General features: G+C 54.7%; 1 protein-coding gene across 1 annotated transcript; it reads right to left on the bottom strand.

Annotated features, from left to right (window-relative positions):
• Positions 1-1,897: 1,897 nt before the first annotated feature.
• On the bottom strand, positions 1,898-12,931 carry LOC138813955 (collagen alpha-1(I) chain-like). The gene is made up of 2 exons (XM_070002574.1): positions 12,851-12,931; positions 1,898-8,746 (listed from the first exon to the last, which is right to left on the bottom strand). The coding sequence occupies exons 1-2, from the start codon at positions 12,910-12,912 to the stop codon at positions 4,666-4,668; spliced, it is 4,143 nt and encodes a 1,380-aa protein (XP_069858675.1). The 5' UTR covers positions 12,913-12,931; the 3' UTR covers positions 1,898-4,665.
• Between the last annotated feature and the right edge of the window lie 4,557 nt (positions 12,932-17,488).

Genomic DNA, 17,488 nt, shown 5'->3' with positions numbered 1-17,488 from the left:
GAAGGGGCAGAGAGGAGCCTGCCCAGTGGGGCTGCAGAGGTTCCATGGGGTACCACGGTCAGTGTCCTGGTTCTCCCTGGCAGGCAGGGCCAGACCCTATCTCCCTCTGAGCCCAGGGGTGGCAGAGTTGGTTGTGACAAGATTTCATGAATTCCTTGTCTAGGCTGGCCTCAAATGTCCATCTTCCCAGCCTCTACTTGCACGTAGCTTGGGTTACAGATACAAACCACTGCACTTTTTGCCTGGCCTATTTGGATGCACATTCTCAGTTCCTTAAGCCCAGTCAAAGCAAGTTGTTCACAGTGAGCCAGAGGAGCTGGTTTGTACCAGCAGCCAGCGGCTGTGGAGCCTGCTGGAGCCCACACTGGGGAGAGGCTGACCCTCACCACGTGGGCCTCCCTCTGGGGTTATTTTTAGAAGCTGTTGACATTTATCAACATCCACCTCCACCCTGCCCCCTCTGCTCTGAGTGACCTTTGGCCCTCCGCTAGAATAGGCACCAGCGCTCATACGCTCATTCAGGGCCTCTGTGTCTGTGGAGGGACCGCTGCCTCCACCATCCAGACAATAGCGTGTACACACACACACACACACACACACACACACACACACACGTGCACACAAAGAGCTCTAGAAAACACAGGTGCATGTACACAGCACACGCACTAAACACATGGATGTGTACACAGCACATGCACTAAACACATGGATGTGTACACAGCACACGCACTAAACACATGGGCATGTACACTCTGAAGGAACTCTGGGAGGGACACGTGATCAGCCTGACATCTGCCACGGGACTCCCAGTCTTCGGCCCTAGGCTGCAGCCCCTCCTGATAGGGGCAGTCAGACCCAGGCAGAGGACCCAGCCCTGTGCCATCTGCCTGGTTCTGAGGTCAAGACTGTGCAGCTGAAAGGCAACAGTTGCTGACGTCATGTGATTCTGTGGGTGACTCCAGCTCGTCTGCTCTAGTGTTCCTCAAGGGACCTGTGGTCGGTGGACAGGCCCTGCCTGACTGTGCAATTCTAGCCAACCCCTGAACTCCAGCCAATGGTCAGGCTTGGAGACAGACACTGCCCCCTGGTGGCCCCTGCTGGAGGTACCAGAGGCAGTAGGTGAAGAGCCAGGCAGGCACAAGGTGACATACCCCTTAGTACATCAGCGAGGGGACTTGGTAGGCCATCCCGGCTTACAGGGAAGTGAGTTCTGGAGGGCTCAGCAACATGGACATCGTGGCCAGGGGATCATACCTGCAGCCTGAGGCAGCCCTGATGTCTCGTGTAGTGTTCACTTTCTCATTCTGAGTGTCCCATGTAAATTCACATGGTAAGAGATACATGCAAAGACAAGAAACGTGTTCTATATCCTCACCGCTCACAGCTTTGTGTAAGTGCACAGTTTCCCCCTTTGCATTCATTTACACCTGTAGATCCACTATTTCATACTGGGATTTGAACGTAAGATGTTAAGAGGCTCCATTTCTCAAAATTTCACAAAAATGCTCATGTGTGTCTATGGCAATGTGCGTTGAGCCACCCTACACCTTGAGATCTGCTCCCAACTCCACAACATTCATTTTAAGCACCACTTTTAATGACTGAATAGTGTTTCAGTGAGTAGTATGTCAGAAACTAGTCTCTTATTTTTGGACACTTCTGCCATCTGTCCTTGTATGGAACAATAAAATGCCACATCAAAGAGACTCTTAAGTATTTTTTTATAAACAAAATAGCATATTTCCTGGACCTATGCTTTTTAAAGGTTCTTGATAATTTTTTTTGCCAGATCTCTCTATATGAAAGAAGGCTCAGGAATGTCTGCCTAGCAATCATGAAGCTCTAAGATCGAACCCCAGTACCACCAAGAGACAAGGACCAAATGTGTAATAAGAAATATGCTTTATTTCCATGTGGGGGGGGAATCTATTTTCAGCTATATGATAATAAAAGATTTAAAAGTAACAACACAACAAAATTCACTGTTACTTTTTCCAAATAATCCATTTTAGAGTTGTTCAAGTGTAAGGAAGGAAAGCCCTGTCTAGCGTGTGCAAGGCCTTGAACTGCAAGAGAATGCGATCGAGAGAGATCTGGTAAGGAGCCGTGGACCAGGTCCTTCCTCGAGGGACATGCGTGTGAGCTGTGGCTTGCTCTGCGGTGCTCACAGGTGTATCAGGACACCTCGGGGGCCGGGAGAGCCTGAGGCAGGGTGACTAGTGAAGGACTCAAGCACATTCACTGGAATAAGCTGAAAAGGTGGAATGCGTACGGGACCGTGTGCACCCCACCCCTCAATATTTTTTATTCCAATCTGGGGGCTGGGATGACAGCGAGGGGGATGGAGGGTGTCCTCTCCAGAGGATGACAGCCATCCGTGGAGTTGTGACTGCTGCTATTTAGTCCCTGCAGGGCAGGAACTGGCATTGACCCTCCTAAATCCGAGGAGACTCACTCTGCCCAGCCACTCCGTGTCCTGCAGCTACGGCTGCTGCTTCCCACGGAGGAGGGGAGGCTGACCATTCTCCACCACTTGGAGCCATCTCCTTGTCTTTCTTGTTTATTTAAAAATAGCAGCAAGTCCTGCTAATTTTTATTCCTAAAGGGAACATGAGTGATTATAATATTTTTATCTCCTGGCCTGTCACCATGTCCTATGCCAAACATCACCTCATGGAATAGGTATAAGAAGAGGGAATACGTGAAGAGGTTTTGCATCAGTGTGTGTGCACATGTGCGTGTGTGTGTGTGTTACAATCCTACCCCACCCAGGGCTCTAGGCATATGCCCTGGTGAGGGTAACTGACAGCACCAAAAGGCTGGGTGGTGGCCTCTGCTGGGACTACCCGCCCTCCTGGCCCTCCCTGAGTGTCCATGGCCCCAGGATGGAAGGCCCCAGAAGTCAGTCCTACCCCCACGAGCAGGCCTCACAGAGGCCCTCAGGGGAGAGGTTGCTGTGGGGGGGGGCAGGGAAAGGGGGGTGTACATTGTAGCATGGGCCCCACCCAGACACAGGAGGTATGTTCTGCATCAAGTGACTTTTACACACACCAACTATGCCACGGAAAGTCCTGTGTGCCTAGCAGAGCCCCCAGGGGCCAGGAGCAGTGCCTCCTAGAGGAGAAGACAGACTCTGCACACCTGGCTGCTCGAACAGGCACCACCTGGTCTGTCCTTGCAGGTGAGAAAGCTTCCAATTTGCTGGAATTTATTCTGTTTATACTGATCAGAGGGTTGAAGGAGACAGAACTCTGCCCCTGGACAAGGCACGGCTGGCACATGCACACTGATATAGGAGGATCCTTAGGCCCCAGGCTCAGCGGGCATAGCTGTCAGCTAGACAACCATGCAATGCTGAGCTAGGAATCATCTCTCTCTGAAAAGATATTCAGGTCAGAAGACAAAGGAGATCACCGTGTACAGGGCCTGCTGCAGGATAAGGGGCATTTGAGGGAATTTCCCAGTTGTAAAGGGGGTGAATGGGAGGAGGCCTCTCCAAAGGCAGAAGCTGATTCTGCAAAGAGGGTACTGCGCCGACAGAGCACATGGGCAGTGGTCCCCACCACACTCCTGGGGAGACTGGGGCTTGGTGTGTACACGAGGGACAGAGTGGCCATGGCGTCTAGACTGCGTGGGTGAGCCCAGGCCATATAATATACATGGTCCCTTACAGTAGACACACTAAGACAACAGCCTGGAAAACAGGCCAGGGTGGTTAAAAAAAAAAAAAAAAAAGATCCTGAAGCTGGGGGCTGGTGGCTCACACCTGTAATTACCTAGCTACTCTAGAGGCTGAGATCTGAGGATCTCGGTTCCAAGCCAGCCAAGCAGGAAAGCCCAGAAAACTCTTATCTCCAATTAACCACCAGAAAACTAGAAGGAGTGCTGTGGCTCAAGGTGTAGAGCACTCACCTTGAGGGAAAGAGTTCAGGGACAGCGCCCAGGCCCTGAGTTCAAGCCCCATGACCACCACCAACAGCAGTAAAAAGATCCCAAGGCAGTGTGACCCTCGGGACATCCCTCTTTCCTTGTACTCCTTCACAATAACAGTAACAATGACAACAACAATACATGAACTCTCGGTGGGGGCAGGTTGTTGCAGTAACTGGGTTTGGGCAGCTCGGCACTGGCCACGTGCTGTGGAGCCAGCACCTCTGTCTCTACATCTGAGCCCTGGCTGTGGGCAGCAGTGGGCTGGTGCTGGCCATAGCATGCTCACCATCCCAAATCCCGTGCTGGGGACCCTGGCTCCCCCAGGCATCTCTCCAGGATCGCCATGGAGATGAGCAGGATGCCCCAGGGTCCTGCCAGTCCTGTGACCACCACGAGATGGGCATTGGCCTGCAGTCCTGCAGTCAGGCACATAGAGCCCTCTCCAGGCATGCAGGCCAAGGCCACCATCACCGTGCCAAGCAGTGCTTGGCAGGGACATGGAGGAGCAGCTCTGGAGCTCTGAGCCCGAGGGCCCAGGGAGGGTCACCCACGGCCCAGGAGCAACGATGCAGATCAGACACAGCATGCACTCAGCCAGCGACTCCTCACTCAGAGAAGCTGCGAGGTGCCGGCTCCAGGCATGAGGCGGTCTCTGAAGATGGCTTGCTTGGGGGCAGCACACACAGGGAACCCACGCTGGGTGTTGCAGTGCTGGCCGCTTGCAGCAGGCCCTCATTTTGGGGGTGCAAAGGTGTCGGTGGCTCGGAGGATGGTGGGTCTAAAGGACAGGTCAAAGGCTCTCTGGTCGCTGAAGCTTTGGGCTTTGTACTTGGTGTAATGCAGGGGCCTCCTGTGATGCTCTCCATCTGGCCAGTCCCTCTCTGCCCCTGGGGTGCTCGGGAGCCCCTCTACAGCTGGGGCCTGGGAGGGCTGACCCCTGGCATCCGACCTGGGCCAGGCAGAGCCATCCCCTGGCTCCAGGGGGCAGGCTGGGGCCCGGCTGTGCCCCTGGAGCTGGCTTCCTCTGGGTGAGCTCTGGGCGCCCGGGCTGCCCTGAGTGTCTGGGCTGTCATGGTCTCTGACTCTGGGGGCTGGCCTCGGGGGTTCTCCAGGTACACCAGCGGTGGGCACCCCTTCCCCTGTGCAGGCTAGCTGTGCCTGGGCCTGGGCAGCCATCCCACTGGCCAGCCCCTGACCCTGGCCCTGACCTTGCACAGCCAGGCTGCCAGGACTTTTGAGCTTCCTTGAAGTGGCTGGAATCACACCAGCCTGGGGGCTGCCACCTGGGGCTGGGCTGCTGGCCCGCCGTCCACACGGCCCCAGTGCTTGCTCCTGGCCCTGAGCCCTGTGTGGGCAGGGCTTTGCCACCATTGCTGTCTTCTCACCCCCCGCCAGGTCCTGAGCAGCCTGTGCCTGACGCTCTGTCATGCACAGCACAGCCCTCTGGTCCAAGGGTGCTGCCCCCCACTTTTCAGACCCCTCTGGCTGTCCAGCCTGGTGCCCGGCACCAGCTTCCTCCAGCCTGAGCTGGCTGCCATCTGGCACCCCCTGGTCCACTTGGGCCCCAGGTCCCAGGCTCTTTGCCTTGGGGGCAGCCCTGGGCAATGCCTGCTGTCCCGGATCCAGAGGCTTCGCCCCCAGCACAGGCACCGGAGCATAAACACTGGGGGATGGGGCACCAAGGCCAGGGTGCGGTTCCAGCCCCAGGCCCCTTGGACTTGGTGTCGGTGGACCCACAGAAGGCGGCTGGCCGCGGTTGGAGCTCAGGAGCCCCTCAGACCTCTCCTGCGGACTTCGGGACACCATGTTGTCACGCAGAGCATTTGCTGCCATCGCTGAGTTCCTGCCGTCTGCTCCTGCACTGCATTTGCTGGCTGCCGGCTGAGTTTGAGCACAAAGTTGGGGATTGGCAGGCACCCGGCTGGTGTGGGCAGTGTCCCCGGGCCGAGCAGTCAGGGCTTCCCTGGCCAGTGGCAGAGGCCTTGCAGTGTCTCCCGAGAACTGCCTTTCTGCGGCTCCTGGAGAGATGCAGAGGTTTTGAGGGAAACCCTCTTCAACAAGACAATTTCCTTCAGCAGCAAAGAGATGTCTCTGTGCTGCTCTGTCTTGCTCATCCAAAGCAGCCATCTCTTCTGCTGTCTTGTCTTTTGGGTCCTGGACACCTAACTGTGGTCTTTCCTTATGTCCAGGGCCCTGAGCACTGACCTCCTGTGGTCTTTCCTTGTGTCCAGGATCCTGAGCACTGCCCGGCTGTGGTCTTTCCCTGTGTCCAGGGCCCTGAGCACTGACCAGCTGTGAACTTTCCCTGTGTCCAGGGTCCTGAGAACTGCCCGGCTGTGGTCTTTCCTTGTGTCCAAGATCCTGAGCACTGACCAGCTGTGGTCTTTCCTTGTGTCCAGTACCCTGAGCACTGCCCAGCTGTGGTCTTTCCTTGTGTCCAAGGTCCTGAGCACTGCCCGGCTGTGGTCTTTCCTTGTGTCCAAGGTCCTGAACACTGCCCGGCTGTGGTCTTTCCTTGTGTCCAAGGTCCTGGGCACTGCCCAGCTGTGGTCTTTCCTTGTGTCCAGGGCCCTGAGCACTGCCCGGCTGTGGTCTTTCCTTGTGTCCAAGGTCCTGAGCACTGCCCGGCTGTGGTCTTTCCTTGTGTCCAGGGCCCTGAGTACCACCTGGCTGTAGCACTGTGGGTCTGGTGACATTTCCGGTGGCCATTGCTTCTCCAGAGGCATTAGTGCCCGCACTGGGTATCTCATCTGATGAGGACTGTCTGTCCTTGTCCAAATCACCACTGATGTTTTTCTCATCAATCCTTGGGGGCAAAATGGACTCCACCACGGGCCTTCTGCCCTCTTCCTGCCCACACAGAATGCTCTTGTTTGTTGTGGTAGACTCCTCAGGCCTTGTACAGCCCTGTGTTGGGGCCAGCATGAGGGAGGACAGCCCTAGCTGGACGGCTCCCGGTCTCGAGTGGCTTCTTGGTGGGGTAGGGTGGGCGGGTGAGGCCTTGCTGAGAGATGCTGGTGTTTCACTTGTTTCAGTCGATGGATGGGTCGTCCAACTGGACTCCGCACTCTGCCCCGAGACACTGTGGCAATTCCTGAGGCCCAGTGGGGTACCCTTCCCACAAGGGCTTTCAGAAGGTGCCGGCTCTAGGCCCGTCTGCGGGATGTCACGGTTGGCATGAGCTGCTCCTCTGGGGTCCCCCTGTGGTCCTTGCTCTTTGGCAGCACCGAGGATCTCTGGTGTAGATGTCCCCTGGTACTGGTGGCCCTCCTTGTTCTCAGCTCCAGGAGCAAGTGCTGCCGGTATCCTTTCAATCACATTCTCCCCTCCAGAGACATAGGAGCCCTTGAACTCTTGACCAGATGCCCTTGGCGGTAGAAGGAGAGGGGCTGGCATCTTGTGGACAGTGGGAAGCTGTGTGGTTGTCTGTGTAGGCTCAATGGCAGGCTGCGCTTGCTGCGCGGCCTGGTCTGCTCCAGGGTCCAGTGGGGGAATCCATGCTGTTGCCTCCTGTTCTGGAAGGTGCCACTGCATGGCAAAGAGGGGCTGGCTCTCCGCATCTGCGGGTGCTCTGTCTGCCTCATCTTCAGAACTGCACATGGTCATGGTAATTTCAGGGGCCTCTCCTGCATCCTGGCCGTGGCTTGCCAACCCCTGTGTCTTGTTCCCAGCAGCTGCTGCCGCAGCATCCCCAGGGCTGGCTGAAGACAGCACGGGCACAGGGCCAGGAAGGGCTTTGCCTTGGAGGGAGATGCAGCAAGAGCCTGGCGGGGGGCCACACTCCGAGCTGGGAGCCATGAGGCCGAAGCTATGCGTGTCTGCCTGGGGCTCAGAAATGGTTGCAGATTCTAGTTGTCCTATGGGTTCCCCGTTCAGGGGCGCCGTCCTGTCCCCCAAAGTGGAGGACATGCTGGTCTCTCTCTGGGGATGCCGCCTGGAATCTAAGTGACTGATTTTCGCACAATGAGACTGCCAACTCTGGGGGCCACAGACGATGGTGGCAATGCTGAGGGCGGGCAGGGGCTCGGCAGTGCAGGCCAGAAAGCGAAGCGGGGGTGTCCTGGTGAAGCTGGGGGCCATGGTGGCTGTGTGTAGTACTCGCACCTGCGGCCTGTGCACCTTCTTCCTCTGCTGGCTCCTGCTTTTCCGGCCCCCCCTGTGCAGTGGTAGTACACTGGCCTCGGAGTGCAGGCAGCTGCTCTGCTCAAACTTCTCCTTCAGCTTGGACAGGATGGAGCTCCTGCCCACAATCCTTGGCAGGAGGCCTCTAGTAGATCCGGGCTGCTGCGCAGAGGACTTGTCCCCTGTGTCTTTCTCCTTTTCATCCACAGCCAACAACTTCTTTACGATGTTTTTCACAATGCTCTTCCCGCCAGGGGGACCCCAGCGGGGCTTCTCGCTAGGTGGTGGGGGTCTGTGGCCAGGGCTGCTGGCTCCCTCCTTGGTCTTCTCCATGAGTCTGTTGATGGTGGCACTTACGAGGCTCCTGCCAGGGCCCTGCTTGTCCTTGGAGATCAGCCGGCCCACCTCCCGGGTCCTCTTGAGGTAGGGCTCTCGGCCAGTGCCCATGAACTTGGCCTGCAGAAGCTGGAAACGTGTGGGCCGTCGGCTGGCCTCTTGGGACGGGGGTGTTCTGCCTGCGCTGTGCGCCCTGTCCTCGGGCCTTGGGGGCCCATCTGCACACTCGGACACATACAGGAGGAGGCTGCTGAGGAGCGCCCGGGCCCCCTCGTCGCACGTCCGGCTCAGCTTCTTTCTCAGCGTTGGAGCATCAAGGGGCATCTTACTGTTGCCAGTCTTGCTGCTCTTTGCACTGTGGGGGTGGGGGAATGGTGGTGATATATTTTATCATTTCTCCAAGATACCTCTCTAGAACACCTCTGATGGGGTGGTCCCATGTTCTCCGGGCCCCAAGAACCCATGGGAAGAGCACAGGACGGGGCAAGGCTGCCACTTGCCATCCTTCTCAGGATGCCTGGGTGTGCAAAATGTCCCAGCCCAGCAAAAACTCTAGGCTCACTCTGCTCCCAGAGGCTCTGAAAGGTTTACACTTGTTGTGTGACTAAGCCTTGGAGAACCATATATAAGGCTTTTTCAAATAAAAGGATATGGGGCTGGGAAGGTGGCTTGCCTCGCATGCATGAAGCCCTGGTTTTGATCCCTCAGTACCACATAAGCAGAAAAAGCCAGAAGTGGTGCTGTGGCTCAAGTGGTAGAGTGCTAGCCTTGAGCAAAAGAAGCTCAGGGACAGCGCCCAGGCCCTGAGTTCAAGCCCCAAGACTGGCAAAAAAAATTTTTTTTGCATAAAAGGATATATTTTGTTGGTATCATAGGCAAGAAAAATCAAGCATAAAAATGTATATTTTCTGTGTGTCCTATGAGTATGTCAGATCAAGAAGATCAAATAAACATTATCTAAGTAGGAAAGGTAAAATTAACATTATACTATTTTCAAACATAAGACTCAGGGTCACAGGCCCAGAGACAAAGATCTGAGGACAGCTGCAAACCCCCAGGCTCTGGATAGCTGAAGGACCAGTGTGAGCTCCATCTGGCTCCTGGGCAGAAAGTGGTTGGCCCTCCAGAAGCAGCTACACTGTGAAGGGAAGCTGGGTGCCAGCTGGGCCCCAAGGAAGTCCTCAGCGGGAAGACACCCGGGAGAGGGTTTTCTGCCACAGCCTGGGCTTTGCTTTGCTCTGCAAAGCATCAGGCTAAGAAGTCCTGCTCTTGGAACATACTAGACAACAAATAGGACTGGAACCAGAATTTTGACACTGCCAAGGCACCTGAAGTTATTCATTCTGGGATGATGATCACAGATATGGAATAGAGATTCATAGGCTAAAACGAAGATCTTACTGTGCTATTTATAATATTAAAAAGACAGCTGGGTGTTGATGGCTCATTCCTGTAATCCCAGCTGCTCAGGAGGCTGAGATCTGAGGATTACGATTCTAAGCCAGCCCAGGCAGGAAAAGTCTGTGAGACCCTTATCTCCAATTAATCACCAGAACACCAGAAGTGGCTCTGTGTCTCAAAGTGGTAGAGCACTAGTCTTGAATGAAAGCTCAGGGACAGTGCCCTGACTCTGGGTTCAAGCTCCACAACCAACAAAACTAAGATGAGGGGGTGAAGGGATGGTTCAATAATAGAGCATCTGCCTCGCAAGCATGAGACCTTGAGTTCAAACCTCAGCACAAGGGGCAAAAGTTGGGAGCACTGGGGCTTTAGATAAGGCTCATCTGTACGGTGGAAAGCTGCAGCACAGCAATCTGTGCAATAAAAACAAAAGCTGCAAAGCCACAGAAACTCTAGCCCAACTGTGAATAGCCTGGAAGGAAATGTGAACACATAATCTTCTGCATTTGAGAGAGAGAGAGAGAGAGACAGAGACAGAGACAGAGACAGAGACAGAGACAGAGACAGAGACACAGAGAGAGAGACAGAGAGACAGAGAATTTTCAGAAGCTGCACACAGACGTCTTTCTTCAAAGCTGTCACAGAGATATCCCTGGTTGGGGAGCATGACAACCACCTGGTCACTGCTAGCTCTTCCAAACCCCCAGATGATCGTAGGTGGTTTGTGTGCTATGTTCCTACAATGGGGTTCTGCATTGGAGCAGAGGATCTACCTGTAACACAGGCTCCCCCCTCCTTTCCTGCCCGTCAGTGGGCTCACACAGAGCACTGGTGGCCATAGGATCTAGGGAACAGAAGCCCTTCTGCCACGTCCCTGGAGGCCTACGACATTGTGCAGACCCCATCCAAGCATCCCAAGGAGGTGGAGGCCTCTCCAAGCCTCAGACAACTGTGTGCTCCAAGACCGATGTGGGGGGCGGGGTCAGAATCTCACATAAGAGCTACAGCCTCATGTAATGGTAACACCTCTGTACGTCACCTTGATAACAACAAAATTAAGAAAGAACTACGGCCTGAGGACACCAAAGTCATGGCAGCTGTCAGACCACCTGGCGCATGGAAATGATGTCTACATAAAAACCTCTGAGAACTAGCAGCAGCTGTGCTGTCTCAGACCCAAACACCATGGCTCTGAGCAATCAGGATGCTGTCCTCATGGTGTACACCAGTTCCAAGGCCATCCCCAGACTGTCAGGCCACAGCCACCTACGCGTCCCCAGACTGTCAGGCCACAGCCACCTACGCGTCCCCAGACTGTCAGACACAGCCACCTAAGCATCCCCAGACTGTCAGGCCACAGCCACCTACGTGTCCCCAGACTGTCAGGCCACAGCCACCTACATGTCCCCAGACTGTCAGACACATCCACCTACGCATCCCCAGACTGTCAGACCATAGCCACCTACACGTCCCCAGACTGTCAGACCGTAGCCACCCACATGTCCCCAGACTGTCAGGCCACAGCCACCTATGCATCCCCAGACTGTTAGACCATAACCACCTACGCGTCCCCAGACTGTCAGACACAGCCACCTACGCATCCCCAGACTGTCAGATCACAGTGACCTACTCATCCCCAGGGCTGTCAGGCCACAGCCACCTACGCATCCCCAGACTGTTAGACCATAACCACCTACGCATCCTTAGACTGTCAGACACAGCCACCTACATGTCCCCAGGGCTGTCAGACCACAGCCACCTACGCGTCCCCAGACTGTCAGACCACAGACACCCACACATCCCCAGACTGTCAGACCACAGCCACCTACATGTCCCCAGGGCTGTCAGACCACAGCCACCTATGCCCCTGTTCTGAATGGCTGATATGGCCTTGGCCGCTTTTCTCAGATGGAAAGAGCAGAACGCCCGGTTCTGGCGCCACCCTTCCATGTGGAGGCTGGCTCCAGCCCGCATGTGCTGTCAGCAGCATCTGGCCAGCTCGGTCCAATTGCCTGACCCCATCCAGCACCAGCCACCGGGGGTCAGGCTTCAGTGGGAGCTGGCCTCAACAGTGTGCTCAACTTCCCAGGTGCCGTCAGCCAAAGGATTCTCGGGGTCTCTGGTCCAGGGATGAGATTCAACTACATCTCCCTAACCTCTGCGCTGTCTGCCTCCAAAGGCAGAGGATGCAGGGAGTCTTAGCGGGGTGTGGGGTGCAGGCTCCTGGGGAAGCTGTGCACACTGGGTGGGTTTGAAGGTCCCTGCGTTCACACCTCTGGGATGAGGAGAGACTCTAACCTGTAGTACCTCGGCAGCAGGTGGTCAGTATCTTCACCCCTAGGGGACACAGGACATGGGCATCTCCTAGTGGTTGGCCACATAGGCTCTGCTGCACCTTGAGGCTGGCTGCTGGCTACTGCCCAGGGCCAAGTCTCTGACTGGGCCTGGGATATCTCAGGCACACCCTCTGCAGAGACTCCCCAATTCTGCCTTTCCCACTTTCTCTGCCTCACTGGGTGACACATCCATAGGCTTCAGGCCCACAGTCACTTGCCCAACAGCCTCAGGGTGTGGCAGACCCGTCCCTGCCAGCTCTGCCCCTGCCAGCCTGCCGCACCTCCCCAGGGCCTCCACCCAGCTGCTGTCCTGGGGCTGCTCTTTGCACCTCCCTGAGGGCCTGGCTCTCAGCTGACCCGGAGGGTCAGGCCTTCAATCGTGTCTCTCCCATTCAGCCACCCACCTCCATGGGAGATCTCTCAGGACTGCCTTATACCCAGTCAGCTCCTGGGCCTGGCAGACTGAGTTACCACCTCTGGGATTCCAAATCTCATGCCCTCCAAGAGGATGTCAGTAGGCCTATGTGCCCTTCACTTTGAGCAGCAGTGACCAATACCAACCCAATTGGACAAGGACCAGGCCTCACATGTCCTGGTGTGCAAGCGCCCAGAGCCAGAGCCATGGACACAGGCAACCTCATGTGCAAATGCCCAGAGCCAGAGCCAGAAACTGTGGCAGAAGGCCTTGCTCCCCATGCCGGGGGATAGAGAAACAGGCTCACCTGGCACAGGTGGCTTCGGGAGGCTCCGGGAGTCTGTGTCCCTCAGGAAGCTCTGTGGTCATGTCGTCTGTGCAGCTACTGGACTATTTCACTCATCTTGAGGACTTCTCAGGTTGAGTCATTAAGATGACTGAAATAACCACACTGACGACAGGCAGTGGGGACATTCTGGCCCGGTGACTAAAGGCCATGACGCCAGCCACACAGGTGCTCACCTGACTGCTTCTGACCCCCCACCCCCTACCCCCCGGCCTGAGAGAGAGGGAAACTGGTCTGGCATTGAACTCCCACATCTCCTTCCTCAGGAGGGAGAAACCAGGGAAGTCATGAACTAGAAGTTCCACTCGGATGGAACTCTCCAACTCTCCCACTCAGGTGACCTCCCTGCACTGCCTCAGGCCACCGTTCCCTGGCTCCCAGACCGCTCTGTGTGGGGGTGGAGGCCGCCACTCCGTGGATGTATAAATAGGAGGAATTTAGGTTGGACTCGCTCTGAGTCCTTCTTGCATGGAGGAATCACAGAGGCCTAAACCCAGCTTGGTCATTCTTGCCATGCCATACGGCACCACACTTCAACTTATGACCCATTAAAAAGGCACCATGTCACCATGACAGGCCAGCAGTCTACCAAGGACAAACAGGTGGGAACCAGTCAGGGGTCAGACCAATGCTTACGGTAGACATGACTGTGCCCTTCCTCTACCAGCCCAGGACAAGCTCCAGAACGTTGGGAAGGCTCCTGCAATCACGTAAGAGACCTTTTTGCTCACAATGCCATCAGATGCTTTCTTGAGATTTATAGGCACGGGCTTAAAGGATTAGACCAAGGCCTTACATTCTTTTCTGGTGAGCCAGGCCTGGCCACATGGCCAAAACCATGACTCCACAGCCCGAGAAGGGGTGTTGACGAAGATGCAGGTGGTGTGTGGCTGTAACGAGAGAAGGAATACTTCACAGCACTCAACAATCATATTAACCCAAAGTCCTTCTTCCTTGCAGGACTCTTCCCTGCCTTCCAGGGATCACCTCTGAAAAATCTCCCCCATTGCCAGTCAGCTCCAGCTGCCTGGCCGTCCTCAGTTCCTAGAAGCCTCGCTCACCCCTTCCTGGGGCCGTGGCAGCAATCACTCTACCTCATCTGATGACCTCACGGAGTGCTGTGGCCAGGTAGGCAGGAGCACCAGGGCAGCTCAGGCCCACAGCCCACACTGCAGGGGTACTGGTCATAGCACTGACCACGCTGAGACCCCAGTGCTACTTCCATGTCTATGCCCTCTGCACTAGAAGGCAGGCTGCACATTTGTCTCTTTACCACAGTGCCAAACCGTGCCACGCTCCGGAAGTAGGCAGATGCTTGAGCCTGGACACCTGGTTCACCCCGGAAGTAAACACACAGGCTCACCCCTTCCCACTTTGCTGCTCACTCTTCTGTAGCTCCACTTCCCCCACCCCCTTGCCTGGGATGGCTTCCCTCCCTTCTCAGTAGACTCCTACAACCTCCACACCCTACTTCAGATGCCTTCCTTCACAGAGTCTTGCTTAAGAACCCCACACTACCATTCTGTGGAGTTCCCTGTGGTTTGGGCAGCAGGGCCCTCAGGACCCACAAAGTCCCTGAATGAAGCCTGGCACAGGTGGCTCATGCCTGTAATCCTAGCCACTCAGGAGGCTGAGATCTGAGGATGGAGGTTCAAAGCCAGCCCGGGCAGGAAAGTCTGTGAGAGTCTTGTCTCCAAATAAAACCAGCAGAAAACCGTTAGTGGTGCTGTGGCTCAAGTGGTAAAGCACTAGCCATGAGGTGAAAAGCTGAGGGACAGTGCCGAGGCCCAGAGTTCAAGCCCCAGGACCAAAAATAAAAGTCCCTGCATCAGTGGGGGGGGGGGGGAGATGTCACTGCCACTTGTGACTCGCCTCGTTCCCCTCTGACCTTGGCACCCCTGCTCATCCTGCCCTATTTGAATGAGTGCACCCCACACGCAGGCCTGGGAGGCCGGTGAGGCCCATGCCACCTGACAGCCTGTTCTCACGTCCCTCAGATACAGACAAGCTGCAGAGCTCACTTAGGAGAGGACAGAATCCGCCGCTCCAAGGACAAAGTCAACATAGGCTCCATGCGCCTTCCTAATTTAGGCATCAGTGGCTAGTTGGCAGGAGGGTCATGTGAGACCAGGGACACACCGGGCTGCTCAGCTCAGCCTTGCTGGCCATCATCATTGATGTTTATAGACAATAGCAGATGGCAAGTTCTGCCAGGCTGCCCCCTCCCTGCCCCCCGGCCCTATCCTGGGCTCTCACCACAGACCCTGCAGCCGGGCTTGCTGGCCTTGTCCAGCTCTCAGAGGCCATGCCTGGGCTGCCTGAGACTGTGGGCGACCTCCCCCCCACTGCAGGTCTCCCCCCGACACACACACATTGAGCATCTTCCATAGGGAAAACCACTCTGCCTGTTTCCTCCCGGGAGATCGGACGAGCTCAGGTGGGCTCTGCAGGGCAGCCATCCTGTGGCCCTTCCCTCACTCACGGACAGACTCCTGGGCGCCACCAGGTCCTCAAGGTCACTCTGGAGATGCTCTCTCAGACAGTCCTGCCCTTTGGGTGGGTGCCCCTCTATGGTAGTCTCATCCAGTAAGTTCACATGTTGGCAGGTTCAGTGCCCAACTGGGGCATTAATCGTGACCTGCTCAAGTGGGGAGTCGCTCAGGAAGCTTTTAACACTACCTTTAACAAGAGACAGGCATCCATCACCTGACCATCCTCTGTCAATCAATCACATCTGCCTCGAAGCAGTTCTGCCACCTGCTCGAGCCCCCGTGCACACGTCTAATGCTGGGGAAGGAGTGGGCCCAGGCCTTGCGCATTCTGGATGTGCTTCACACTGAGCTACACACTCAGTGTAGACTGGGGATCTTTAAGGTGAGGCTCCCATTATTTTACACACAAGCTTTATATTAGGCTTAGAAAGAAGAAAAAAAAACAAAACATCACACACTAAGAGATAAAATGTTTTCTGATAAGGATGGGAAGATGGCTCAGTGGTAGAGTGCTTGCCTTGCATGCATGAGGCCCTGGGTTCAATTCCTCAGCACCACATAAGCAAAAAGAAAAAAAAAAGCAGGAAGTGGTGCTGTGGCTCAAGAGGTAGAGCGCTAGCCTTGAGCTGAAGAGCTGAGGGACAGCGCCCAAGCCCAGAGTTCAGGCCCCACGACTGAACCCACCCCGCAAAAAATGTTTTCTGATAACCTAGAAGACCAAGGGCCAACTGGGAACGAGCAAGAGTGGCTCTGAGCAGCCATCAGTGTTAGTGATGATTCAATGTGTGTGCGATTGCATGTGTACATATGCATGTGAGTGCACGTATACACACACGCACATGTATACACACATGCATATGTATACACACATGCATATGTGTATATACATGCACTCAAATGCATATGTACATGTGCGTGTGCACACACATGTTCTGGGACACATGCTGTTGCTGAACTTTTCTGCCTACTGGTGGCACTCTACCACTTGAGCCACATCACCACTTCCAGCTTTTTGCTAGTTAAATGTTAAGAATGTTAGCTAAGAATCTTGCATAATTGTCTGCCCTGGCCAGCTGTGAATGGTAATCTCAACCTCCTGAGTAGCCAGGATTTTAATGTTGACTGTGAGCCCTAACTTGTCAACTCATTCTGAGAGTGACTCAGTCCAGTAAAGCCATATAACATGATTCATTATTATTACTGTTATTTTGTAACTAGGTAGCTAACATTCAGATAATCTGAATGTCTGTATTTTTCTGGAAACACATCTAGCTAAAGATTCACCTGAACCTTGATGCTCAGAAGTCTTGAAGGTCTTGTCCCTATGCCCACATGGGTGGCTGTAGCCATGAATGACAGGCTGTGAAAGGCAGAGGAGTGTCCTGCCATCATTGCTGTCAGTGACATCAGGTTATGTCCAAGGCTGTGGCTGACAGAGGGCATCTGGTCAACAGGCTGTGATGAACAGAGCTGTGTGGTCAACTGGGCTGACTGAGGCCTGGGACTTGGACTTTCTCCAAAGCACCGAGCTATAAATAAGTGACCAGGAGGTTTTTCTGGTGCCTAATTTCAGCCTCTGCTTCTCACTGCTCCTCAGTACCCGTGACAGATTCAGAGCTGGGAGAGGATTTGGGAGAGCAGGCGGCTAAGCTTCTGTTATAAATTTTCAGTATAAACAGATTAAAAAGGAGACTGGTGACACAGTTGGATAACATGAACTATAATAAATAGCATTAAATTGCAATAGGTTGCCACTGTGTTGGATAACAGCAGTACCTCAAGGTTATACCTCCTGGCTAAATGAATGTAATGGCTATGGAGCATGCGCTGAGGAAATTCACTGAAACACTTCTGAGGAAAGGGAACAGTGCCTGTGGTTTGTTCTTGAGCAATAATAAAATAGAAGGCACACTGCAATTTCAGACCTGGGAAGGCAAAGAAAAGTGTTTTAAATGAAATATGGCATGCCTGTGTCTTGGGGAGAGGAGACTTCTCTCAGAGATGGGAAGTGACATGATTTGTTTTTTGTTTTGATGATACTGGTGTTTAAATGCAAGGTTTCTCACTTGCTAGCAGGTACTCTACCACTTCAGCTATTCTTCCAGCC

The sequence above is a fragment of the Dipodomys merriami genome, unplaced genomic scaffold (genome assembly GCF_024711535.1).
Source record: "Dipodomys merriami isolate MVZ:Mamm:240054 unplaced genomic scaffold, mDipMer1.0.p SCAF_6, whole genome shotgun sequence".
NCBI classification, from domain to species: domain Eukaryota; kingdom Metazoa; phylum Chordata; class Mammalia; order Rodentia; family Heteromyidae; genus Dipodomys; species Dipodomys merriami.
Note: the sequence above shows the minus strand (reverse complement) of the source record. Positions and strands in the feature narration are given on the sequence as shown.